Raw genomic sequence first — 24,414 nt, 5'->3', positions numbered from 1 at the left:
CAAGCACGGGAAACAATGTTTAAACCCTTTACAATTAAACTCTATGAAGTTATTTGGATTTTTACGAATTATCTTTGAAAGACAGGGTCCTGAAAAAGGGACGTTTCTTTTTTAGCTGAGTTTAAATGCATGCCCTTAGTTGCTCTATTCCACTGCTCCTGCCATCTCTGTACCATCAATGTCCATATCAGGCTTTTTGCCTCTGCCTTGCTCATTGAAACTACAACATCAACATCCCCGCTTCTAAGTGCTTGTTTAGCCAGTACATCAACTGCCTCATTCCCCTCCACTCCCACATGGTCTGGTGGTAGATTTACAGAAATAGCTACCTTTGGACTAAACTCCCTTCCATACAGTCCCATCCCCTTCTCCTGGGTATTACCCACCCACCCAAAACTCGTTCTGTCTTCGCTCATGTTCCCAGCATGCCTGTAAAATCAAATCAAATGTCATTAGTCACATGTGTCGAATACAACAGTAACCTTACAGTGAAATGCTCACTTATGAGCCCCTAACCAACAATGCAGTTTAAAAAGAACACACACAAAAAAAGGTTGGAGTAAGAACAAGAATAAAAGTAATTAAAGAGCAGCAGTAAAATAACAATAGCGAGACTATAGACGAGGTACCGGTTCAGAGTCAATGTGCGGGGGCACCGGTTATTAAAGTGACTAAGCATAGATGGCAACACAGATTAGCAGCAGTGTAAAAGGGGGGGGGGGGCAATGCAAATAGTCTGGGTAGCCATTTGATTAGATGTCAAGTCTAATCAAGTCTTATGGCTTGGGGGTAGAAGCTGTTTAAAAGTCTCTTGGACTTGGCGCTCCAGTACCGCTTGCCATGTAGTATACAGAGAGAATAGTCTATGACTAGGGTGGCTGGAGTCTTTGATAATTTTTTGGGGCCTTCCTCTGACACCGCCTGGTATAGAGGTCCTGGATGGCAAGAAGCTTGGGCCCAGTGATGTATTGGGCCGTACGCACTTCCCTCTGTAGCGCTGTACGGTCGGACGCCAAGCAGCTGCCATACCAGGCGGTGATACAACCGGTAAGGATGCTCTCGATGGTGCAGCAGTAGAACCTTTTAAGGATTTGGGGACCCATGCCAAATCTTTTCAGTCTCCTGAGGGGGAAAAGGTGTTGTCGTGCCATCTTCACGACAGTCTTGGTGTGTTTGGAACATGATAGTTTGTTGGTGATGTGGACAACAAAGACCTTGAAACTCTCGACATGCTCCACTACAGCCCTGTCAATGTTAATGGGGGCCTGTTTGGCCCTCCTTTTCCTGAAGTCCATGATCATCTCCTTTGCCTTGCTCACATTGAGGGAGAGGTTGTTGTCCTGGCACCACACTGCCAGGTCTCTGACCTCCTCCCTATAGGCTATCTCATTGTTGTTGGTTGTTGTGCCGTCAGTAAACTAAATAATGGAGTTGGAGTCATGCCTGGCCGTGCAGTCATGAGTGAACAGGGAGTACAGAAGGGGACTGAGCATGCACCCCTGAGGGGCCCCTGTGTTGAGGATCAGCATGGCGGATGTGTTGTTACCTACCCTTCCCACCTGGGGCAAGCCCGTCAGGAAGTCCAGGATCCAGTTGCAGAGGGAGGTGTTTCGTTCCAGGGTCCTTAGCTTAGTGATGAGCTTTGAGGGCATTATGGTGTTGAACTCTGAGCTGTAGTCAATGAATAGCATTCTCACATAGGTGTTCTTTTTGTCCAGGTGGGAAAGAGCAATGTGGAGTGCAATAGAGATTGCATCATCTGTGGATCTGTTGGGGCGGTATGCAAATTGGAGTGGGTCTAGGGTTTCTGGGATAATGGTGTTGATATGAGCCATGACCAGCCTTTCAAAGCATTGCTACAGACGTGAGTGCTACTGGTCGGTGGTCAATTAGCCAGGCTAATTTGCCAGCCTGCTTAAAACATGTTGGTATGACAGACTCGGACAGGGAGAGGTTGAAAATGTCAGTGAAGACACTTGCCAGTTGGTCAGCGCATACTCTAGTACACGTCCTGGTAATCCGTACACGTCCTTGTAATCCGTCTGGCCCTGCGACCTTCTGAATGTTGACCTGTTTAAAGGTCATACTCACATCGGGTGCGGAGAGCATGATCACACAGTCTTCCAGAACAGCTGGTGCTCTCATGCATGTTTCAATAATATTTGCCTCGGAGCGAGCATAAAAGTAGGTTAGCTCGTCTGGTAGGCTTGTGTCACTGTGCAGCTCTCACCTGTGCTTTCCTTTGTAGTCTGTGTGGGAGCAAATAAAACACATAGACAAACACATAGATGTATAGGATAGCTGAACACTAAAAACAGACCACACGAAGGGAAGGCGACACATAGGCGCCTAGGGTAACTGAACACACTAAAGATGGAGACACATAGTCTGCTGATCTTACATAACCACATGAAGAGAAGGTGACACATAGGCGCCTAGGACAGCTGGACATACCAAGGACAGAGGGATATACAAAGGAGGGGGGCAGCCAAATGACCAACTGATGAACTATAGACATAGGCCACATATGTTTAGGACATGGAGATGCTGAAGGAATGTCAGAAGAGACACATAGTCTACGAGTCCTAATAAGGACAGACATACCAAAGAACACACCAGGCTGAACGTAATAGGGCCCATAGCATAAGATAGGCATGTATTATTTTTGGGACATGAAGAGGTCCTGTCACCATTATAACTTGACTGAAAGCAGATATGGGCGTTATCGAGCTGAACAAGCAGGATGCACAGATTGGGATATAATGGTGGCAGATGGACTGAGGGAAGTAACTTCATTTGCATGTGGGATGGACTCATATGTTGTATGTGTATAAATCAGAGCCAGTGCTCTGAAAAAGTGTGTGTGTTCCGCGGACCACTCCGGCTTGCTATACTCTTGTATTAAAAGCCAATTGATTTCACAAGTTCTTGTAAGCGTTATATTTGAACCGATTTTCCACAACATCTGTAATGGTTCGCAAGCCCTGCCACATCTGACAAGCGTCAGAGCTGGTGTAGTACGATGCAATCTTAGTCCTGTATTGACACTTTTCCTGTTTGATGGTTCGTCTGAGGGCATAGCAGGATTTCTTATAAGTTTCCGGGTTAGAGACCCGCTCCTTGAAAGTGGCAGCTCTAGCCTTTAGCTCAGTGCAGATCTTTCCTGTAATCCATGGCTTCTGGTTGGGGTATGTACGTACGGTCACTGTGGGGACGACGTCATTGATGCACTTATTGATGAAGCAATTGACTGATGTGGTGTACTCCTCAATGTAATCAGAGGAATCCTTCCCCGTCGGAGAGCGCATCACATTTAGCACCTTGTTGCTCTTTCCCACCACTCTCTCAATGTGTTCTGCCCAGTTCAGTCTAATGTCAAAGTATACCCCAAGGAACCTGAAGGCCCCCACCCAAGTTTCTCCCATATAACCTGAAGCATACCTCATCTCCCACCTTCTTCCCGGTAAAGAACACTGTCTGAGTTCTCTACAGAGAACCTGAATCCCCACATTAATGCTCACCACTCTACCTCATCAATTGCTTCCTGTACCTTCCTGACTATGGCACATTTCCTCCCCTCTTCCATAAGGCCCCATCATCAACAAATAACAACCTCCCAATATCTAGCCGTACCTGAGAGTAAACATCCCTGATCATGATTGAGAACAACAGATGACTAATCACGCTCCCCTGTGGTGTGCCATTATCCACCAGGTAGTGACTTTCCCTCACCTGGATAGACCTTTCAAACAGAAAATCCTTTATCCACTTGTACATTCGTCCTCCTACCCCCATAATATCATGCTTGATTAAGAATCCCTTCTTCCACATCATATCATATGCCTTGTCCACATCAAGCAAGACTGCTACAACTGTCTCCTTGTCCACCTGAGCCTTCCTGACCTCTGCTTCTATGCAGAGCACTGGGTCCATAGTTCCCCTTCTCTTCCTGAACCCACTCTGATGTGGCGAAACTAGCCCCCTGCTCTCCAGGAAGTAAGCACTGGGTCCATAGTTCCCCTCCCCTTCCTGAATCCACTCTGATGTGGCGATACTATCCCCCTGCTCTCCAGGAAGTAAGCAATGAGTCCATAGTTTCCCCTCCCCTTCCTGAATCCACTCTGATGTGGCGAAACTAGCCCCCTGCTCTCCAGGAAGTAAGCACTGGGTCCATAGTTCCCCTCCCCTTCCTGAATCCACTCTGATGTGGCGATACTAGCCCCCTGCTCTCCAGGAAGTAAGTTAGCCTCTCCGTAATCATACGTTCCATAATCTTACATACGTGTGATGTTAAAGCTATTGGCCGATAGCTTGTTGGCCTCGTTGGGTCCTTCTCTGGCTTCCCGATTGGTACCACTACTCCCTCCTTCCAACTGCCTGCTAGTTTCCCCTCCTCAGACACTGTGTTGTACAACACCAATACCTTATCCAGTGCTTCATCACGAAGATGGGCCAACATAACAAGGGTAGTGCACCTATGATGAAAATTACAGGCCTCTCTCATCTTTTTAAGTGGGAGAACTTGCACAATTGGTGGCTGACTAAATACTTTTTTGCCCCACTGTATCTCACATACTCATCTCATATTTGTGTACTGTATTTTATACCGTCTATTGCATCTTGCCTATGCCGCTCGGCCATCGCTCATCTATATATTTATATGTAAATATTCTTATTCCATTCCTTTAGATTTGTGTGTATTTTTTTATTTTATATTTATTATACTTATTTCACCTTTTATTTAACCAGGTAGGCTAGTTGAAAACAAGTTCTCATTTACAAATGCGACCTGGCCAAGATAAAGCAAAGCAGTTCGACACATATAACAACACAGAGTTACACTTGGAATAAACAGACATACAATCAATAATACAGTAGAAAAAAAGTATATATATTGTGTGCAAAGGAGGTAAGAAAAGGGTGGTAAGGCAATACATAGGCCATGGCGGCGAAGTAATTACAATATAGCAATTAAACACTGGAATGGTAGATGTGCAGAAGATGAATGTGCAAGTAGAGATACTGGGGTGGAAAGAAGATAGATAGATAAATAAATATAGTATGGGGATAAGGTAGTTGGATGGGCTATTTATAGATGGGCTATGTACAGGTGCAGTGATCTGTGACCTGCTCTGACAGCTGGTGCTTAAAGCTAGTGAGGGAGATATGTGTCTCCAGCTTCAGTGATTTTTGCAGTTCGTTCCAGTCATTGGCTGCAAAGAACTGGAAGGTAAGGCAGCCAAAGGAGCAACTGGCTTTGGGGGTGACCAGGGAGATATACCTGCTGGAGCGCGTGCTACGGGTGGGTGCTGCTATGGTGACCAGTGAGCTGAGATAAGGCGGGGCTTTACCTAGCAAAGACTTGTAGATGACCTGGAGCCAGTGGGTTTGGCGACGAGTATGAAGCGAGGGCCAGCCAACAAGAGCGTACAGATCGCAGTGGTGGGTAGTATATGGGGCTTTGGTGACAAAACAGATGGCACTGTTATAGACTGCATCCAATTTGTTGAGTAGAGTGTTGGAGGCTATTTCGTAAATGACATCGCCGAAGTCGAGGACAGGTAGGATGGTCAGTTTTACGAAGGTATGTTTGGCAGCATGAGTGAAGGATGCTTTGTTGCGAAAATAAGAAGCCAATTCTAAATTTAATTTTGGATTGGAGATGTTTAATGTGAGTCTGGAAGGAGAGTTCAGTCTAACCAGACACCTAGGTATTTGTAGTTGTCCACATATTCTAAGTCAGAACCGTCCAGAGTAGTGACGCTGGAAGGGCAGGCAGGTGCGGGCAGTGATCGGTTGAAGAGCATGCATTTAGCTTTACTTGAATTTAAGAGCAGTTGGAGGCCACGGAAGGAGAGTTGTATGGCATTGAAGCTCGTCTGAAGGTTAGTTAACACAGTGTCCAAAGAAGGGCCAGAAGTATATAGAATGGTGCCATCTGCGTAGAGGTGGATCATAGAATCACAAGCAGCAAGAGCGACATCATTGATGTATACAGAGAAGAGAGTCGGCCTGAGAATTGAACCCTGTGGCACCCCCATAGAGACTGCCAGAGGTCCGGACAACAGGCCCTCCGATTTGACACACTGAACTCTATCAGAGAAGTAGTTGGTGAAACAGGCGAGGCAATCATTTGAGAAACCAAGGCTGTTGAGTCTGCCGATAAGAATGTGGTGATTGACAGAGTCGAAAGCCTTGGCCAGGTCGATGAATACAGCTGCACAGTATTTATTGTCTCTTATCGATGGCCTTGAGCGTGGCTGAGGTGCACCCATGACCAGCTCTGAAATACAGATTGCATAGCGGAGAAGGTACAGTGGGATTCGAAATTGTCAATAATCTGTTTGTTAACTTGGCTTTCGAAGACCTTAGAGAGGCAGGGTAGGATAGATATAGGTCTGTAGCATTTTGGGTCTAGAGTGTCTCCCCCTTTGAAGAGGGGGATGACCGCGGCTGCTTTCCAATCTTTGGGAATTCCAGACGATACGAAATTGGGTGTATTGGGTAGTTGTTGTGGAATATTGTTGTTTGATATTACTGCACTGTCGGAACTAGAAGCACAAGCATTTCGCTACACTAGCATTTACATCTGCTAACCATTTGTATGTGACCACTACCATTTGATTTGATTTGAAAACTTGCTACTGATGGTACAGGGACAGTATGCCTGAAAGCCTGAAACTGGTCCAAAGCTGGTTGTATATTTAGCTGATTTATTTAGAGAATTAGAAGCAATCCTCAAAGTAATCAGCTAATAGACATACACATGGTTAATTCATTTAGGACCTTCTTCTTTACCTTCTCAGCAAGAATAGCAAGACATTCCCTCAGGGCAAATGACCCAGACACTTCTGGTCCTGGGTGCTGGTGTCTGAAACACATTTCACCCTGTTAGGATGGGCGGTTTTCTCATAAAGTAGTGTTCAAGAGGATACTGTAGACTTAACAGTCTGGCTTGTTGACCATCGTTTCCCCACTAGTTAGACAAGTGGGTCATGTCAAAGAGGTAGGACACTGGTTTTGTTTTCCTGTCGAACATATTTAGGCTGTATGGGGTATCAAGAGGGAGTGTAAAAGTCCATATTTCTCAAATTTCAAACATTCACTTTGTCTCAATTCAATAATTATCCCTCTCTTTCTTCTGTAAGTCATACAACACACATGCATGCACACAAATACACACAGAGTCCTTACCATGCTCTTTCATTGAAAGAGATGGGTGCTGTGCCAGGGGGTACATTCAAGGCATTTTGAGAGCCAGTGTACAGAATGTCAATATCTACAAAGACAATAAAATTATGATAACATGTTACACGAATACAGACATACTGACAATGAAACAAGAGTCTGACATTTTCTAATATCTTATAGACAGACTACGTGAACATTAATGGTACCAAGCATCTGACCAAATTACGCCATATTTTAGTTCCGGGTTAACCAAGATTCAAAGTTTTCTTACTCTGCTGGTACATGAAAATAGGCGTTTCACCAAGATGCAACTGTATCTACAAGGAACAGGGTATTGTGTCTGAGGAGAGAGGAATTTAGGGCTTGAATTTGAAGTTGCAGCCAACACAAGTGTGAATTCAGATAAATACATCAGAGATATACTGTAGTACAGTTGAAGTCGGAAGTTTACATACACCTTAGCCAAATATATTTAAACTCAGTTTTCACAATTCCTGACATTTAATCCTAGTAAAATCCCTGTTTTCGGTCAGTTAGGATCACCACTTTATTTTAAGAATGTGAAATGTCAGAATAATATCAGAGAGAATGATTTATTTATTTATTTCATTACACTCCCAATGGGTCAGAAGTTTACATACACTCAATTAGTATTTGGTAGCATTACCTTTAAATTGTTTAACTTGAGTCAAACGTTCCGAGTAGCCTTCCACAAGCTTCCCACAATAAGTTGGGTGAATTTTGGCCCATTCCTCCTGACAGATGTAACTGTCAGGTGTAACTAAGTCAGGTTTGTCGGCCTCCTTGCTCGCACAAGCTTTTTCAGTTCTGCCCACAAATTTTCTATAGGAATGAGGTCAGGGCTTTGTCATGGCCACTCCAACACCTTGACATTGTTGTCCTTAAGCCATTATGCCACAACTTTGGAAGTATGCTTGGGGTCAACATATCCACATAATTTTCCTTCCTCATGCTGGCATCTATTTTGTGAAGTGCACCAGTCCCTCCTGCAGCAAAGCACCCCAACAACATGATGCTGCCACCCCCGTGCTACACGGTTGGGATGGTGTTGTTCAGCTTGCAAGCCTCCCCCTTTTTCCTCCAAACATAATAATGGTCATTATGGCCAAACAGTTTTACTGTATTACTTTTACTCGTTTTACTGTGGATATAGATACTTTTGTACCTGTTTCCTCCAGCATCTTCACAAGGTCCTTTGCTGTTGTTCTGGGATTGATTTGCACTTTTTGCACCAAAGAACTTTCATCTATTGGAGACAGAATGCGTCTCCTTCCTGAGTGGTATGACGGCTGCGTGGTCCCATGGTGTTTATTATTGTTTGTACAGATGAACGTAGTACCTTCAGGTGTTTGGAAATTGCTCCCAAGGATGAACCAGACTTGAGGAGGTCTAAAAAAAAATTGGAGGTCTTGGATGATTTCTTTTGATTTCCCCATGATGTCAAGCCAAGAGGCACTGAGTTTGAAGGTAGGCCTTCAAATACATTCACAGGTACACCTCCAACTGACTCAAATGATGTCAATTAGCCTATCAGAAGCTTCTAAAGCCATGACATAATTTTCTGGAATTTTCTAAGCTGTTTAAAGGCACAGTCAACTTAGTGTATGTAAACTTCTGACCCACTGGAATTGTGATAGTGAATTATAAGTGAAATAATCTGTCTGTAAACAATTGTTGGAAAAATTAAAATGGTGTCATGCACAAAGTAACCGACTTGCCAAAACTATAGTTAGTTAACAAGAAATTTGTGGAGTGGTTGAAAATGAGTTTTAATGACTCAAACCCAAGTGTATGTAAACTTCCGACTTCAACTGTATTTAATTTTTTTACATCGTTTTGCGATGGAGCGGTGTCTCACTTGTGGCAGAGGTCTCCAATGCCATTGGCGGGGTTGGCGAGCCCGGCAGAGGACTCTCCATGTGTGAGGAGGAACAGAACGGGCTTGTGTTTGGCCAGGGCCTATAGATGAATCGGCTGTCAGATAATAAACAACATATTTTTGTTAAATGTCATCCATAGTTAGATTCCTCCATAGTTAGATTCCTCGCAATGTTAATGTGTGATGTAACATCTTCTGAATCTGCTGACACGGGTCCAGATAATGTGACAGAGTAACAACTGTTTGTCTATATAATGTCTTTCCTTATCCGAGGAACAGAAGAGCAACAGAGGTGTTGTAACGTTCGTCGTCCTCGTCTGAGGAGTATGAAGGATCGGAGGACCAATGCGCAGCGTGGTACGTGTTCATGATGATATTTATTAAACTCAGAACACTAAAACAAAAATAACAAAGAGAATGACATGAAACGAAACAGTCCTGTACGGTGACAAACACTAAACAGAAAACAATCACCCACAAAACACAGGTGGGAAAAGGATACCTAAGTATGATTCTCAATCAGAGACAACGAACGACACTTGCCTCTGCTTGAGAACCATACCAGGCCAAACACATAAACACAACATAGAAAAACGAACATAGACTATCCACCCAACTCACACCCTGACCATACTAAAACAAAGATATAACAAAAGAACTAAGGTCAGAACGTGACAGGTGTGATCATCATGAGAGGATAATGAGAAATGATAAAGGAAGTCATACATTGCTAATGGCAGGTCTTACAATACATTATAACCACATCATAATGCATTATATACACTGAGCGTACAAACATTAAGAACACCTGCTCTTTCCATGACATAGACTGACCAGGTGAATCCAGTTGAAAGCTATGATCCCTTCTTTTTATTTTATTTTAATTGAATATTGAAACATACAATCTACCTGCAGTGAAGCCGCTCAATATTTCCATTACATTCAGTTCCATGAACAGACTCCCATCCAGGGACGACCCACAGAAGCAACCAGGTGAAACACCCTGCTCAAAGGCACGTCGACAGATCTCCCACCAGGTCAAAAACGGGAACTGGAACCAGCGACCTATCAGCCAGGCCACCAGCCCTCCAAGATCCCCCCCTGCGCAGTTCCCCGAAAGATACCCCCAGTGAAAACCCCCCATAATAAAATAAAATAATTCCCCAACCCCAAGACCCCCGCGTGTATCAAGAATGGTCCACCACCCGAAGGACATCCAGCCAACTTGACACAACTGAGGGAAGCATTGGAGTCAACATAGACCAGCATCCCTGCGGAACTCTTTTGACACCTTCTGGAGTCCATGCCCCGATGAATTGAGGTTGTTCTGAGCGCAAAAAAAGAGCGGGGGAGTGGGGGGCACCTTAGGAAGGTGTTCCTAATGTTTGGTACACTCAGTGTATGTTGGCTTTATGTAATAGTGACAGCTGTCCAGAAGATGGGGTCCAATCAATGAGCTTATTTGACCTTCCCCAGCTCCCTCTATGACCAGGCTCTGACAGAGTATGTGATCAAGGTTTGATCCTGTTCATTCAAATGGATCACTTTGTGAAATGATTTGATGAAAGAGTTTACGTGGAATATCTTGGAAAAGAGAGGAGTATCTTGGAGGGAGGAAAATCCCATTCAAGTATAATATGTTTCCTTCACATAGATCATTCATGAAAATGTCAAATACAATAAAATACATGCTTACTTCTATGAAGATGTATTAACATATCTCTGCTCTCTACTCTGTAATAGCGTTACAGTTCAGTATAATAACATAGATTTGCTGCGGTCACTAGACAAAGAAACCATATTTATGAGAAACAATAGCCTATATTGTTAACTATTGCCCACACAGCTAAATACTTGAACTTGAACAACAAAGACTTCATTCATTGGACAGCCAGTGGATGCATTTATGTTGTAGTACTGTAGGTATAGAATTACAACCTTACTATCTACTGTTTAGCTCAGTGAGAAACCAATGAGATCTGCACCACCTCAAATTATCTGTGCTTTGTATAATGGGGGCTTCCCATTGGTACCTGAATACCCCCTCCCTCAACCTGGTCTTCTCCTCCTACCCCTCCCATTCCTTGCCCTGCTCCCCCTCCCCCTCCTCCTTCTCTGCGCTGCTTCACTGTTCTCTACCTGCTCCACTCCGATGATGCTGATGATGATGTCATCATTGACATCATCAGCACCATTTTTTTTGGACCTACCGTATCGGACGTTCTCTCTCTCTCTCTCTCTGAGCTCTCCTTCTGCATTAATCCAGTCTAGCCCCCTTCTCTCTCTCCTCCCCGTTCACTCCCCTACCCTTGGCTGGCAGACCGACTGACGCACCACTGTGTACCAGGCCCTGTTGTTCGAACCCACCCAGCCATAGCCCTGACTGGGGTGGTCTAGCTCTCGCCGTTTTTCTCTATTGCTCGAGGCGGATACTCCCTGCATGGATACTCTGAGGGAGGCTGTTAGCTGATATTAACGGAAGGAAAAATATCAAGGAGGAACCCACTGCGGTTGTTGAATTCGAGGTGGTTTGGTAAGACAATTTGAGGTTTTGTTCTTTTCTGATGAGATGTTGTTTCTGATCACGGTCTTGGGTTGACACAGTGGGGAACCAACGGTGTTGTTGTTCCTCATGGTTGTCTGTTTGGATTGGCCATTTTGAGGCTCTTCCTTATCTTGGGGCAGTAAACAAAGATCTTAAAAGGGCACTGCGACATGTTTATGCACGAAGTCTGGATTATTTGGATAATGTAAACTAAATGTGTTGTTATATTGAGGAACATTGGCATCCACATGATTAGACATTGTGAAACAATTGTTTTTAAATGTATAGAATCATCTTGTCAATAGCTTCATTAATTTGATCAGATCCACAGTCCAAAATAAACAACTACATCTGATAATCATGAATTTGTTAATGTGTTGCAGGGATTAATTTATGTCTGGAGGAATTCAATGACATTGATTTCTACAGTGGGCGAATAGCCTAGCAGTAAATTGAGTGATGGCCTATATTAAATTGCTTCGACAGTGCGTTTGCTTTGAGGTGCGGCAGCGCTAGATGGTGGAGATAACAATATTTACATTATGAATGTTGGGTCTTTTCGAGTGTAAACAAAAAACCACGAACTAGGTTGCTGCATACTAACATTTGTCACTTTAATATCCATGTCAATTATGTCATTTATGTATTTATTACACTTTTTGCGGGCCGTAGGTTTTATGATGCTCTGTCTGACAGTGTGCACATAAAATGATATGACTGAGATTTTTAGCTGCTGCGTCGAGTGGATATTGCTGTCTGTAGAATCAACGAATTCATGAAACGTAACAAGCCAACCCATTTTGTAATGGGTGGTACATTTTTTGGTCAATATAGGACAACAGACCCAGGCCCCAGTTAGGCTACATATTATTACCCATAGGATATGACTCTTCATGCAGGTGCAGTAAAGTCGGCATTGTCAGCTGCAGCGTTGTAGACGCGCCCATTGTAAGTAGGTCCGTCGAGGATGGAGAAAAATAAGGATGTCCGCTACGATGAAAGCAGCCATTTTAATTTTAGATAGCCTAGATTAGAATGTTTACCCCAGCATGTACTAGTTTATAGTCGACTAAAATGACGCAATTTATTGAGAATATTTTAATTTTAGGTTTTGAATTATCCCGACTAAAGAAAAAAAAGTAAGAAGGAGGCCCTACATTGTGATGATGGCATGATGTATCGTAGGCAAATCAACTATACCGATACATTGATTCATGAAGTGCAGGTGATGCTGTGGGTCATCCGAATTCATTGAGGAGGTGGCGAATGACGCAGCATGTAGGGCTGCCTAGTCTACGTTTGTGGTTGTCAAAAATAGATTTAGGAGAACTTCATTCTGTGTGCAATAAGTAGACAATGACAACATGTCATGTGATTCTTCCAGAATAAGAAACACTGTATGTCATCTAGCAGTCAATTCATAAGGGAAATATATGTGCCTAGACTTTACAACCATACAGTGCTACTAAAAACAAGGTGACTGGCTGGCATTTAGTCAGGATCATTACAAGATGCCAGGTCCTCATGAAGTCTTTCAATGCACTAAAACTGCATCATAATGCAACCATGCAGGTTATGTAAAGTTGTTACCCGTTTTTCTGTTAGATGATGGCATTACAAAGTAGTTGAAGCTCTGAATGAAGATCTGATTTTATCTCACCATGACATCCCTCTTCACAGGTGTCAGGTGTCTACCTGGCGACAAGCCCCTCCCCTCCTGACTGAACTCCTCTATAAACACGTCGCCCCCCCCCCCACTGACAGGAAGCATGGCGGGGGCTTCAGTGAAAGTGGCAGTCCGGGTCCGTCCCTTCAACTCTCGAGAGATCGGGAAGGAGAGCAAGTGCATCATCCAGATGACAGGGAACACCACAAGTGAGCATTGGATATTTGGTGTTTTAAGACATTTCTAGTATTGTAAGAAAATGCAAAAGGCACTTGCATGTCTGAGTTATCTTTGTTGCAGTTTCATGGTAGTAATTGAATAACATGATAAAAAATAGGATTTTTTTTTGTTGCAAATGTATATAAAAAAACCAACAGATATCACATTTACATAAGTATTCAGACCCTTTACTCAGTACTTTGTTGAAGAACCTTTGGCAGCGATTACAGCCTTGAGTCTTCTTGGGTATGACGCTACAAGCTTGGCACACCTTTATTTGGGGAGTTTCTCCCATTCTTCTCTACAGATCCTCTCAAGCTCTGTCAGGTTGGATGGGGAGTGTCGCTGCATAGCTATTTTCAGGTCTCTCCAGAGATGTTTGATCGGGTTCAGGTCTGTGCTCTAGTTGGGCCACTCAAGGACATTCAGAGACTTGTTCTGAAGCCACTCCTGCATTGTCTTGGCTGTGTGCTTAGGGTTGTTGTCATGTTGGAAGGTGAACCTACGCCCAATCTGAGGTCCTGAGCGCTCTGGAGCAGGTTTTCATCAAGGATCTCTCTACACTTTGCTCCGTTCAACTTTCCCTCGGTCCTGACTAGTCTCCCAGTCCCTGCCGCTGAAAAACATCTCCACAGCATAATGCTGCCACCACCATGCTTCACCACCATGCTTCACCATAGGGATGTTATTGACCAGGTGATGAGCAGTGCCTGGTTTCCCCCAGACGTGAATCTTGACATTCAGGCTTGGTTTCATCAGACCAGAGAATCTTGTTTCTCATGGTGTGAGAGTCCTTTCGGTGCCTTTTGGCAAACTCCAAGCGGGCTGTCATGGGCCTTTTACTGAGGAGTGGCTTCCGTCTGGCCACTCTACCATAAATGCTCTGTCAGAGTGACCATCGGGTTCTTGGTCGCCTCCCTGACCAAGGCCCCTCTCCCCCGATTGCTCAATTTGGCTGGGCGGCCAGCTCTAGGAAGAGTCTTGGTGGTTCCAATCTTCTTCATTTAAGAATGATGGAGGTCACTGTGTTCTTGCTGCGGAAATGTATTGGTACCCTTCCCCAGATCTGTGCCTTGACACAATCCTGTCTCTGAGCTCTACGGACAATTCCTTTGACCTCATGGCTTGGTTTTTGCTCTGACATGCACTGTCACCTGTAGAACCTTATATAGACAGGTGTGTGCCTTTCCAAATCATGTCCAATCAATTAAATGTACCACAGGTGTAGAAACATCTCAAGGATGATAATTGGAAACAGGATGCACCTGAGCTCAATTTCGAGTCTCATAGCAAGGGTTCTGAATACTTATGTAAAGCAGTTTTTTATTTTTTTCATGTTTAAAACATTTGCAAACATTTCTAAAAACCTGTTTTCGAGGGACTCCTGAGTAGTGCAGCGGTCTAAGGACCCTCATCGCAGTGCTAGGGGCGTTACTACAGACCGGGTGCTAGAAACGGCCATGGCTGGGAGTCCCATAGGTCTGCGACAATTGGTCCAGCGTCGTCCGGGTTAGGGAGGGTTTGGCCGGTGGGTCTTTACTTGGCGGGTCATGTTTTCGGAGGACGCATTACTCCACCTTCGCCTCTCCCGAGCTCGTTGGGGAGTTGCAGCGATGAGACAAGATCGAAAACTGGGGAGAAAAAGGGGGGTAAAATACACCCCTCCACCCCCCCCAAAATATATGTAAAAAAACAAACTGTTTTTGCTTTGTCATTGTGGGGTATTGTGTGTAGATTAATGAGAAAATTGTTTCATTTAATCAATTTTAGAATAAGACTGTAATGTAACAAAATGTGGAAAAGGTCAAGAGGTTTGAATACTTTCCGACTGCACTGTATACAGATGTATGTGAATACCCCTTCAATTTATTTCAGCCCCACCCATTGCTGACAGGTGTATAAATCGAGCACATTGCCATGCAATCTCCATAGACAAACGATGACAGTAGAATGGCCTTACTGAATAGCTCAGTGACTTTCAACATGGCACCGTCATAGGATGCCACCTTTCCAACAAGTCAGTTTGTCAAATTTCTGCCCTGCTAGAACTGCCACGGCCAACTGTAAGTGTTGTTATTGTGAAGTGGAAACTTCTAAAAGCAACAACAGCTTAGCTGTACACAAGCCTAAGATCACCATGTGCAATGTCAAGCGTCAGCTGGAGTTGTTTAAAGCTCGCCGCTATTGAACTCTGGAGCAGTGGAAACGCATTGTCTGGAGTGATGAATCACGCTTCACCGTTTGGCGGATGTCAGGAGAACGTTACCTGCCCCAATGCATAGTGTCAACTGTAAAGTTTGGTGGAGGATAAATATTGGTCTGGGGCTGTGTTTCATGGTTCAGGCTAGGCCCCTTAGTTCCAGTGAAGGGACATCTTAATGCTACAGCATACAATGACATTCTGGATGATTCTGTGAATCCAACAGTTTGGGGAAAGCCCTTTCCTGTTTCTGCATGACAATGCCCCCGTGCCCAAAGCGAGGTCCATACAGATTTTTTTTTTTGAGTTCGGTGTGGACGAACATGACTGGCCTGCACAAAGCTCTGACCTCAACCCCATTGAACACCTTAGGGATGAATTGGAATGCCGACTGACTGCGAGCCAGGCCTAATCGTCGAACATCAGTGCCTGACCTCACTAATGCTTTTGTGGTTGAATGGAAGCATGACCCCGCAGCAATGTTCCAACATCTAGTGGAAAGCCTTCCCAGATGAGTGGAGGCTGTTATACCAGAAATGGGGACCAACACCATATTAATACCCATGATTCTGGAATGAGATGTTCGACAAAGCAGGTGTCCACACACTTTTGGTAATGTAGTGTATGTCAAATCTAAAATATTTTAGTTGGGGGTCAACTGATGAAGGCAGTGATTGGCTAAGTACTGGTAGGGGAAATGCTGGTTTTATGCCTAGTGTGCCATTGTTATAGTAGGCAATGTAGCCAATGTTCTATAGTGATCTCTGGAATATGTATTGATGAATCCTATCAAGTTTCAGGCAAGACCTAAGTGCAGACTGTGTTGAAGTAACAATGTTTATTACAACAACAGGGGCAGGCAAACAACAGGTCAGGTCAGGCAGAGGTCGGTACTCCAGAGTAGGGGCAAAGGCACAGGACGGCAGGCAGGCTCAGAGTCAGGACAGGCAAGGGTCATAACCAGGAGGGCGAGACTAAGAGAGACTGGGGAAAAGCAGGCGCTGAGGCAAACCACTGATTGACTTGAACAAACAAGACAAACTGGCAACAGATGAACAGAAAACACCGGTATAAGTACCCAGGGGATAATGGGAAGATGGGCGACACCTGAAACCAAGGGTCCAGTCAGAACCGAGTGTGTCTGTGTGTGTGGGTGTGGACCCTCTGTGTGAGCCAGAGGGTCCAATAGGCCTCGTTGTTTCTGTCTGAGCTGAGACACCGAGCCAGCTGATGTGTGTGTGGGTGTGGACCCTCTGTGTGAGCCAGAGGGTCCAATAGGCCTCGTTGTTTCTGTCTGAGCTGAGACACCGAGTCAGCTGATGTGTGTGTGGGTGTGTCTTGTTCCTCTGCTTTGTGCCTGTCGGCGGGTCTGTTTATGACCTCATTCCCACAATCTTTGGCATGGTACTGTCGTGTCTTTACTATCATTAACTGAAGACGGATAGTTTTTATCAAAGATTCTCTGTAATTAGTTACTATGCGATCAACTGATGAATCACGTAACTAATTAACTATGAAATCGGGGCACCAAGGGAAAATAGGGGGATGGGCTTGCTATATCCAAAAAGGCTAACGTCATGACAGTACAGATTAGGTGAGATCTCTGGAAATCTCTGAAATTGCTTTGGTGAAGGTAATACATTGTACTGTTTACCATGTAAACATCAGCTAGCATCATCCTCTTCCCGGTTGCTTCCACTCTACGGTTATTTCAAGGAACTTTAGACTATTAGGATGGGAATGCTTGCAGAAATCTCATCTGTCTTGTATCACTGAGGGATTGTAACCACATTTCCATCCACAGTTTTTATGTGATTAAAGTAATTTGTTATGAACAGAAAAAATCACGACAGCTGTGATGGAAACAGGAAGTTTCAGTGCAATTATATACATACTGACAGATAATTTGTTGATTCGATATGGTGGGATCTTTTTGTGTCTGTAAAATGAATTTAGTTGATAATGGCAGTCGACACGCCTTTATGAGCAAATATTGATATAATAACCATCATATAGGAAGTAAACTTGGAGTTACGCGATGATATGGTGTGTGGTCCTCCCACTACAACTCAGGAAACCATGCAGTTTATTAGGCTACAGATTCAATAAGTTGTGATGAACTTCACAAGGTGGGGAAGTGCACAGTGTTCTTGATGCTCTTTTCCAATAAATATTGAGAGTCTGATTTTTGGTGACATGATTATCGATGCTTGACTGCGTTTGACAAATAAAAATATTCTCACTCTTATCCATAATAATCTCATCATGTAGACCAGCATTCCCGCACAACCTTGCCTGCTAGCTGTTGTCTAGAGAGCACGTGCAAAAACCAGAGTAGACACATTTGCTATTTAAATTCAACAGTTTTTTTGACAAAACTACCGGTAGAGCTGAATTGAGATGGAAACACATTGACCTTTAGATTTGTATTCTGTACATGAAAAAGTAAATTTTGTGTGCGGATTTCTGTGCGTTTTTTATGCGGATTTTAGAATATTTGGATGGAAACATACTGACGCATTCTACTGTTCAACTGGAACATAGCTACTGACGCATTCTACTGTTCAACTGGAACATAGCTACTGACGCATTCTACTGTTCAACTGGAACATAGCTACTGACGCATTCTACTGTTCAACTGGAACATAGCTACTGACGCATTCTACTGTTCAACTGGAACATAGCTACTGACGCATTCTACTGTTCAACTGGAACATAGCTACTGACGCATTCTACTGTTCAACTGGAACATTGTTTTACGACTTTCAACTTCTTCCTGGCTGTGACTGTCTACATCCTTCCTGTGACTGTCTACTTCCTTCCTGTGACTGTCTACTTCCTTCCTGTGACTGTCTACTTCCTTCCTGTGACTGTCTACTTCCTTCCTGTGACTGCCTACATCCTGTGACTGCCTACATCCTGTGACTGCCTACATCCTTCCTGTGACTGCCTACATCCTTCTTGTGACTGCCTACATCCTTCCTGTGACTGCCTACATCCTTGCTGTGACTACCTACATCCTTGCTGTGACTGCCTACATCCTTGCTGTGACTGCCTACATCCTTGCTGTGACTGCCTACATCCTTGCTGTGACTGCCTACATCCTTGCTGTGACTGCCTACATCCTTGCTGTGACTACCTACATCCTTGCTGTGACTGCCTACATCCTTGCTGTGACTGCCTACATCCTTGCTGTGACTGCCTACATCCTTGCTGTGACTGCCTACATCCTTGCTGTGACTGCCTACATCCTTCCTGTGACTGCCTACATCCTTCCTGTGACTGCCTACATCCTTCCTGTGACTGCCTACATCCTTCCTGTGACTGCCTACATCCTTGCTGTGACTGCCTACATCCTTGCTGTGACTGCCTACATCCTTGCTGTGACTGCCTACATCCTTGCTGTGACTGCCTACATCCTTGCTGTGACTGCCTACATCCTTGCTGTGACTGCCTACATCCTTGCTGTGACTGCCTACATCCTTGCTGTGACTGCCTACATCCTTGCTGTGACTGCCTACATCCTTCCTGTGACTGCCTACATCCTTCCTGTGACTGCCTACATCCTTGCTGTGACTGCCTACATCCTTGCTGTGACTGCCTACTTCCTTGCTGTGACTGCCTACTTCCTTGCTGTGACTGCCTACATCCTTGCTGTGACTGCCTACATCCTTGCTGTGACTGCCTACATCCTTGCTGTGACTGCCTACATCCTTGCTGTGACTGCCTACATCCTTGCTGTGACTGCCTACATCCTTGCTGTGACTGCCTACATCCTTGCTGTGACTGCCTACATCCTTGCTGTGACTGCCTACATCCTTCATGTGACTGCCTACATCCTTCCTGTGACTGCCTACATCCTTCCTGTGACTGCCTACATCCTTGCTGTGACTGCCTACATCCTTGCTGTGACTGCCTACATCCTTGCTGTGACTGCCTACATCCTTGCTGTGACTGCCTACATCCTTGCTGTGACTGCCTACATCCTTCCTGTGACTGCCTACATCCTTACTGTGACTGCCTACATCCTTACTGTGACTGCCTACATCCTTCCTGTGACTGCCTACATCCTTCCTGTGACTGCCTACATCCTTGCTGTGACTGTCTACATCCTTCATGTGACTGCCTACATCCTTCATGTGACTGCCTACATCCTTCCTGTGACTGCCTACATCCTTCCTGTGACTGCCTACATCCTTCATGTGACTGCCTACATCCTTCCTGTGACTGCCTACATCCTTCCTGTGACTGCCTACATCCTTCCTGTGACTGCCTACATCCTTGCTGTGACTGCCTACATCCTTGCTGTGACTGCCTACATCCTTGCTGTGACTGCCTACATCCTTCATGTGACTGCCTACATCCTTCCTGTGACTGCCTACATCCTTCCTGTGACTGCCTACATCCTTCCTGTGACTGCCTACATCCTTCCTGTGACTGCCTACATCCTTCCTGTGACTGCCTACATCCTTGCTGTGACTGCCTACATCCTTGCTGTGACTGCCTACATCCTTGCTGTGACTGCCTACTTCCTTGCTGTGACTGCCTACTTCCTTGCTGTGACTGCCTACTTCCTTCCTTTGACTGTCTACTTCCTTCATGTGACTGCCTACATCCTTGCTGTGACTGCCTACATCCTTGCTGTGACTGCCTACATCCTTGCTGTGACTGCCTACATCCTTGCTGTGACTGCCTACTTCCTTGCTGTGACTGCCTACTTCCTTGCTGTGACTGCCTACTTCCTTCCTTTGACTGTCTACTTCCTTCATGTGACTGCCTACATCCTTGCTGTGACTGCCTACATCCTTGCTGTGACTGCCTACATCCTTGCTGTGACTGCCTACATCCTTGCTGTGACTGCCTACATATCTCTATCAATACCTAATGCTGATACAGCAGCATCATCAGTGGTGTCTGACCAATCATAATGTCACTTATGCCATAGACTGGAGAATGTACTCTAGCCGCGTTCACGTGCTAGCAAGTTGAAAAGGTCAGTTTCCTAGTTCTGACTAGCACGTGCACGCGAGTACATTCCCCAGTCTATGACGTAAGTGACGTCATGATTGGTCAGACACCACTGAGGATGTGGCTGTATCAGTCAGGCTCAGATGAACCTAATCGCTGCATTACCTCTAAGGGCCACAGACACCAGCTGCTGCCAGGTTGCTTTCTCTGCTTCTGTGCCTTGGCCATTAAAGCTTTCACAGAGATGGACTTGCTCAGTTTTCCACAAACGCCTGGCCTAGTTTCAGATTCCACCAGCTCCACAATTCTTCCTGAAATGATGACAATGCATTTTCCACTAATTGTACCTTCTGTATGTAGTCAGCCAAATATATTATACACTGTATATGGCAGACCAGATATATCACAATAGTTTACTTGGTGTAGATTTCTGGGTTTGGTTTGGATACTTCTAACCTTTGTTTCCTTCCTGTCTGTCCTTTCAGCGATCCTAAACCCCAAACAGCCGAAGGAGAACAAGAGCTTCAACTTCGACTACTCCTACTGGTCACATACCACGGTGAGTTTTGCCACACAAGTCCCACACTAGAGACTTGAATGTCGTGCATTTAAGGATCGTGCAAGTCATGAGGTCAGTATTTACTCTGTAATTGCTTAATAAAGTGTATTAAACCTCAATCCCTTTTGCTCTCCTCTCTCTCTCACTCTCTCTCTTCTTGCACTCTCGCTCAATCTCTCTCTCTGTCTCTCTCCTCTCTTCCTCTCTGTCTCTCTGTTTCTCTCTCCTCTCTTGCTCTCTGTCTCTGTTTCTCTCTCCTCTCTTGCTCTCTCCTCTCTTGCTCTCTCTCTGTTTCTCTCTCCTCTCTTGCTCTCTCTCTCTCTGTTTCTCTCTCCTCTCTTGCTCTCTCTCTCTCTGTTGCTCTCTCCTCTCTTGCTCTCTCTCTGTTTCTCTAACCTCTCTTGCTCTCTCTCTCTGTTTCTCTCTCTCTCTCTGCAGCCGGACGACATCAACTATCATTCACAGAAGCAGGTGTACAAAGACATTGGAGAGGAGATGTTGCTGCATGCCTTTGAGGGCTACAACGTGTGTATCTTTGCATATGGCCAGACTGGATCTGGGAAGAGCTATACCATGATGGGCAAGCAGGACCAGAAGGACCAGCAAGGCATTATCCCTCTGGTAGGATGGATGGATAAATGGATGGATGACAAAATGTAGTAAAGACATCATAATCTATAGTTACTTCATCACGTACATGTCAAATACTGAAACTATGAAAACACATTTAGTTTTATGCCAAAAAATGCCTCTTATTCATAATAGATACTGATTGCTGTGTTCAATGACCAAAGCCCAGCTCAGTTAATCCCTACCATTGTGTCACTGAGTTGTCATAATGCTTCAGCAAATGTACATTATCCCTTGTGCGTTGGTAGACACAATGTAAGTAACCTAATTTATGTCGCTCTTAACTGCCCTGAATGTCTCTGCTCATCCTACAGATATTGTATGCAGTAATCATGTGCCTATGAACCAGAGTTAAACTGTTAGCACTGAGGTGGTGTGCCCTAGTAGGAAGTCCACCGTGTGCAGCTCACCCTGCACTAACATCAATAACATGAGCATGTCTACTTCTGCTAAGCATCCCAGTAAAGCAATGAAAACAATCAAGTATCACAGAAAAGTGCAAAATAAATTGCCCATGTGAACATATGTAGCTTAAGAAACAAGGTTCATGAAATACATTTTTTTACTAGTAACAGATGACATTCATATTCTGACAATCTCTGAAACTCACTTAGATAATACCTTTGATGATACAGAGGTAGCAACACAGGGTTATAACATCTACAGAAAAGACAGAAATGCCAATGGTGGAGGTATAGCCATTTATATTCAGAACCACAGTCCTATAAAACTTAACTTGAACTATTACTTAAACTAAATACTGTTGATCTGCCTCCAATGGTGGAGGTGGAGCGGTTTATATTCATGATCTACAGGTTCATCTGTCTCACCTGAATCCCATTCTGGTGGGAAGCTGCTATAGACCACCAAGCGCTAATAGTCCATATCTGGATAACATGTGAAATGATTGATAATGTATGTGATTTCGACAGAGAGGTATAATTTCTGGGTGATTTTAAATATTGACTGGCTTTCATTAGGCTGCCCACTCAAGAGAAAACTTCAAACTGTAACTAGTAACTGCAACCTCGTTCAGGTTATCGATCAACCTACCAGTGTAGTTACAAACAGCACAGGAATGGAATCATCAACATGTATTGATCACATCTTTACTGATGCTGCAGAAATTTGCTTTAAAGTAGTATCCAAATCCATCAGATGTAGTGATCACAATATAGAAATGGTGCCAGAGGGGATGGCTGCTGTTTTACAGGCTCCTAACCAACTGTGCTATTCTGTTTGCTTTTTCACATTGTTTGTAACTTATTTTGAACATAAAGTTGGCGCTATGGTCTCTTATGACTGAAAAGAGCTTCTGGACATCAGAACAGCGATTACTCACCTTGAACTGGGCAAATGAGTCTGACGTAAATTATATACTGCTCTCCGGAGACCCGGCCCAAATCCCTGTCATTTGCGGGAAGAAAAGGCAGAGATACAGAGGGAGAAGGTTGGGATGCCTTGTTAGGATTCGTAGGCGAGTGAGAAAATCACCACTACCATTGGTTCTATTGGCCAATGTGCAATCACTGGAAAACAAACTGGATGAACGGCCGCGACTATCCTACCAATGGGACATAAAAAAATTAATATTTTAAGTTTCACCGAGTCGTGGCTGAACGACGACACGGATAATATAGAGTTGGCCGAGTTTTCCGTGCATCGGCAGGACACAGCAGCTACGTGTGGTAAGACAAGGGGCAGGGGTGTGTGTCTATTTGTCAACAACAGCTGATGCACGATGTTTAATATTAAAGAAGTCTCAATGTATTGCTCACCTGAGGTAGAGTACCTCATGATGAGCTGTAGATCATACTACCAAGAGAGTTCTCATCTATATTGTTCATAGCCGTCTATTTACCACCACAAACCGATGCTGGCACTAAGAAAATGCCCATCCAGAAGCGGCGCTCCTAGTGGCCGGGGACTTTAATGCAGGCAAACTAAAATCAATTTTACATAATTTCTACCAGCATGTCACATGTGCAACCAGATGAAAAAACTCTAGACCACCTTTACTCCACACACAGAGACGCATACAGAGCTCTCCCTCGCCCTCCATTTGTCAAATCTGACCATAATTCTATCCTGAAGCAAAAACTAAAGCAGGAAGTAGCAGTGATTCTCTCTCAATACGGAAGTGGTCAGATGACACGGATGCTACGCTACAGAACTGTTTTTCTAGCACAGACTGGAATATGTTCCGTGATTCATCCAATGGCATTGAGGAGTATACCCCCTCAGTCACTGGCTTCATCATTAAGTGCATTGACGACGTTGTCCCCACAGTGACTGTACATACATATCCCAACCAGAAACCATGGATTACAGGCAACATCCGCACTGAGATAAAGTCTAGAGCTGCGGCTTTCAAGGAGTGGGACACTAATCCGGACGTTTATAAGAAATCCCGCTATGCCCTTAGACGAACCATCAAACAGGCAAATTGTCAATACAGGAATAAGATTGAATCCTACTACACCGGCACTGACGTCAGATGTGGCAGGGCTTGCAAACTATTACGGACTACAAAGGG

At 44.5% G+C, this 24,414-nt stretch overlaps 1 protein-coding gene across 15 annotated transcripts in view; it reads left to right on the top strand.

Annotated features, from left to right (window-relative positions):
- The first annotated feature begins 11,316 nt into the window (after positions 1-11,316).
- Positions 11,317-24,414, top strand: part of LOC135558474 (kinesin-like protein KIF1A) — a 46,961-nt gene continuing 33,863 nt past the window's right edge. For 12 of the 15 annotated variants that reach the window (XM_064992298.1, XM_064992297.1, XM_064992296.1 and 9 more), the window contains exons 1-4: positions 11,318-11,624; positions 13,317-13,511; positions 21,175-21,248; positions 21,687-21,869. In XM_064992298.1, the coding sequence (XP_064848370.1) occupies positions 13,406-13,511; positions 21,175-21,248; positions 21,687-21,869 (363 nt within the window). In that variant the 5' untranslated portion in view covers positions 11,318-11,624; positions 13,317-13,405. Of the gene's footprint in view, positions 11,625-13,316; positions 13,512-21,174; positions 21,249-21,686; positions 21,870-24,414 lie in introns of all 15 variants that reach the window. The other 3 variants (XM_064992299.1, XM_064992303.1, XM_064992288.1) reach the window with 2 other exon arrangements.

The sequence above is a fragment of the Oncorhynchus masou genome, chromosome 17 (genome assembly GCF_036934945.1).
Source record: "Oncorhynchus masou masou isolate Uvic2021 chromosome 17, UVic_Omas_1.1, whole genome shotgun sequence".
NCBI classification, from domain to species: domain Eukaryota; kingdom Metazoa; phylum Chordata; class Actinopteri; order Salmoniformes; family Salmonidae; genus Oncorhynchus; species Oncorhynchus masou.
This window is presented reverse-complemented; position numbering and strand designations above follow the sequence as displayed.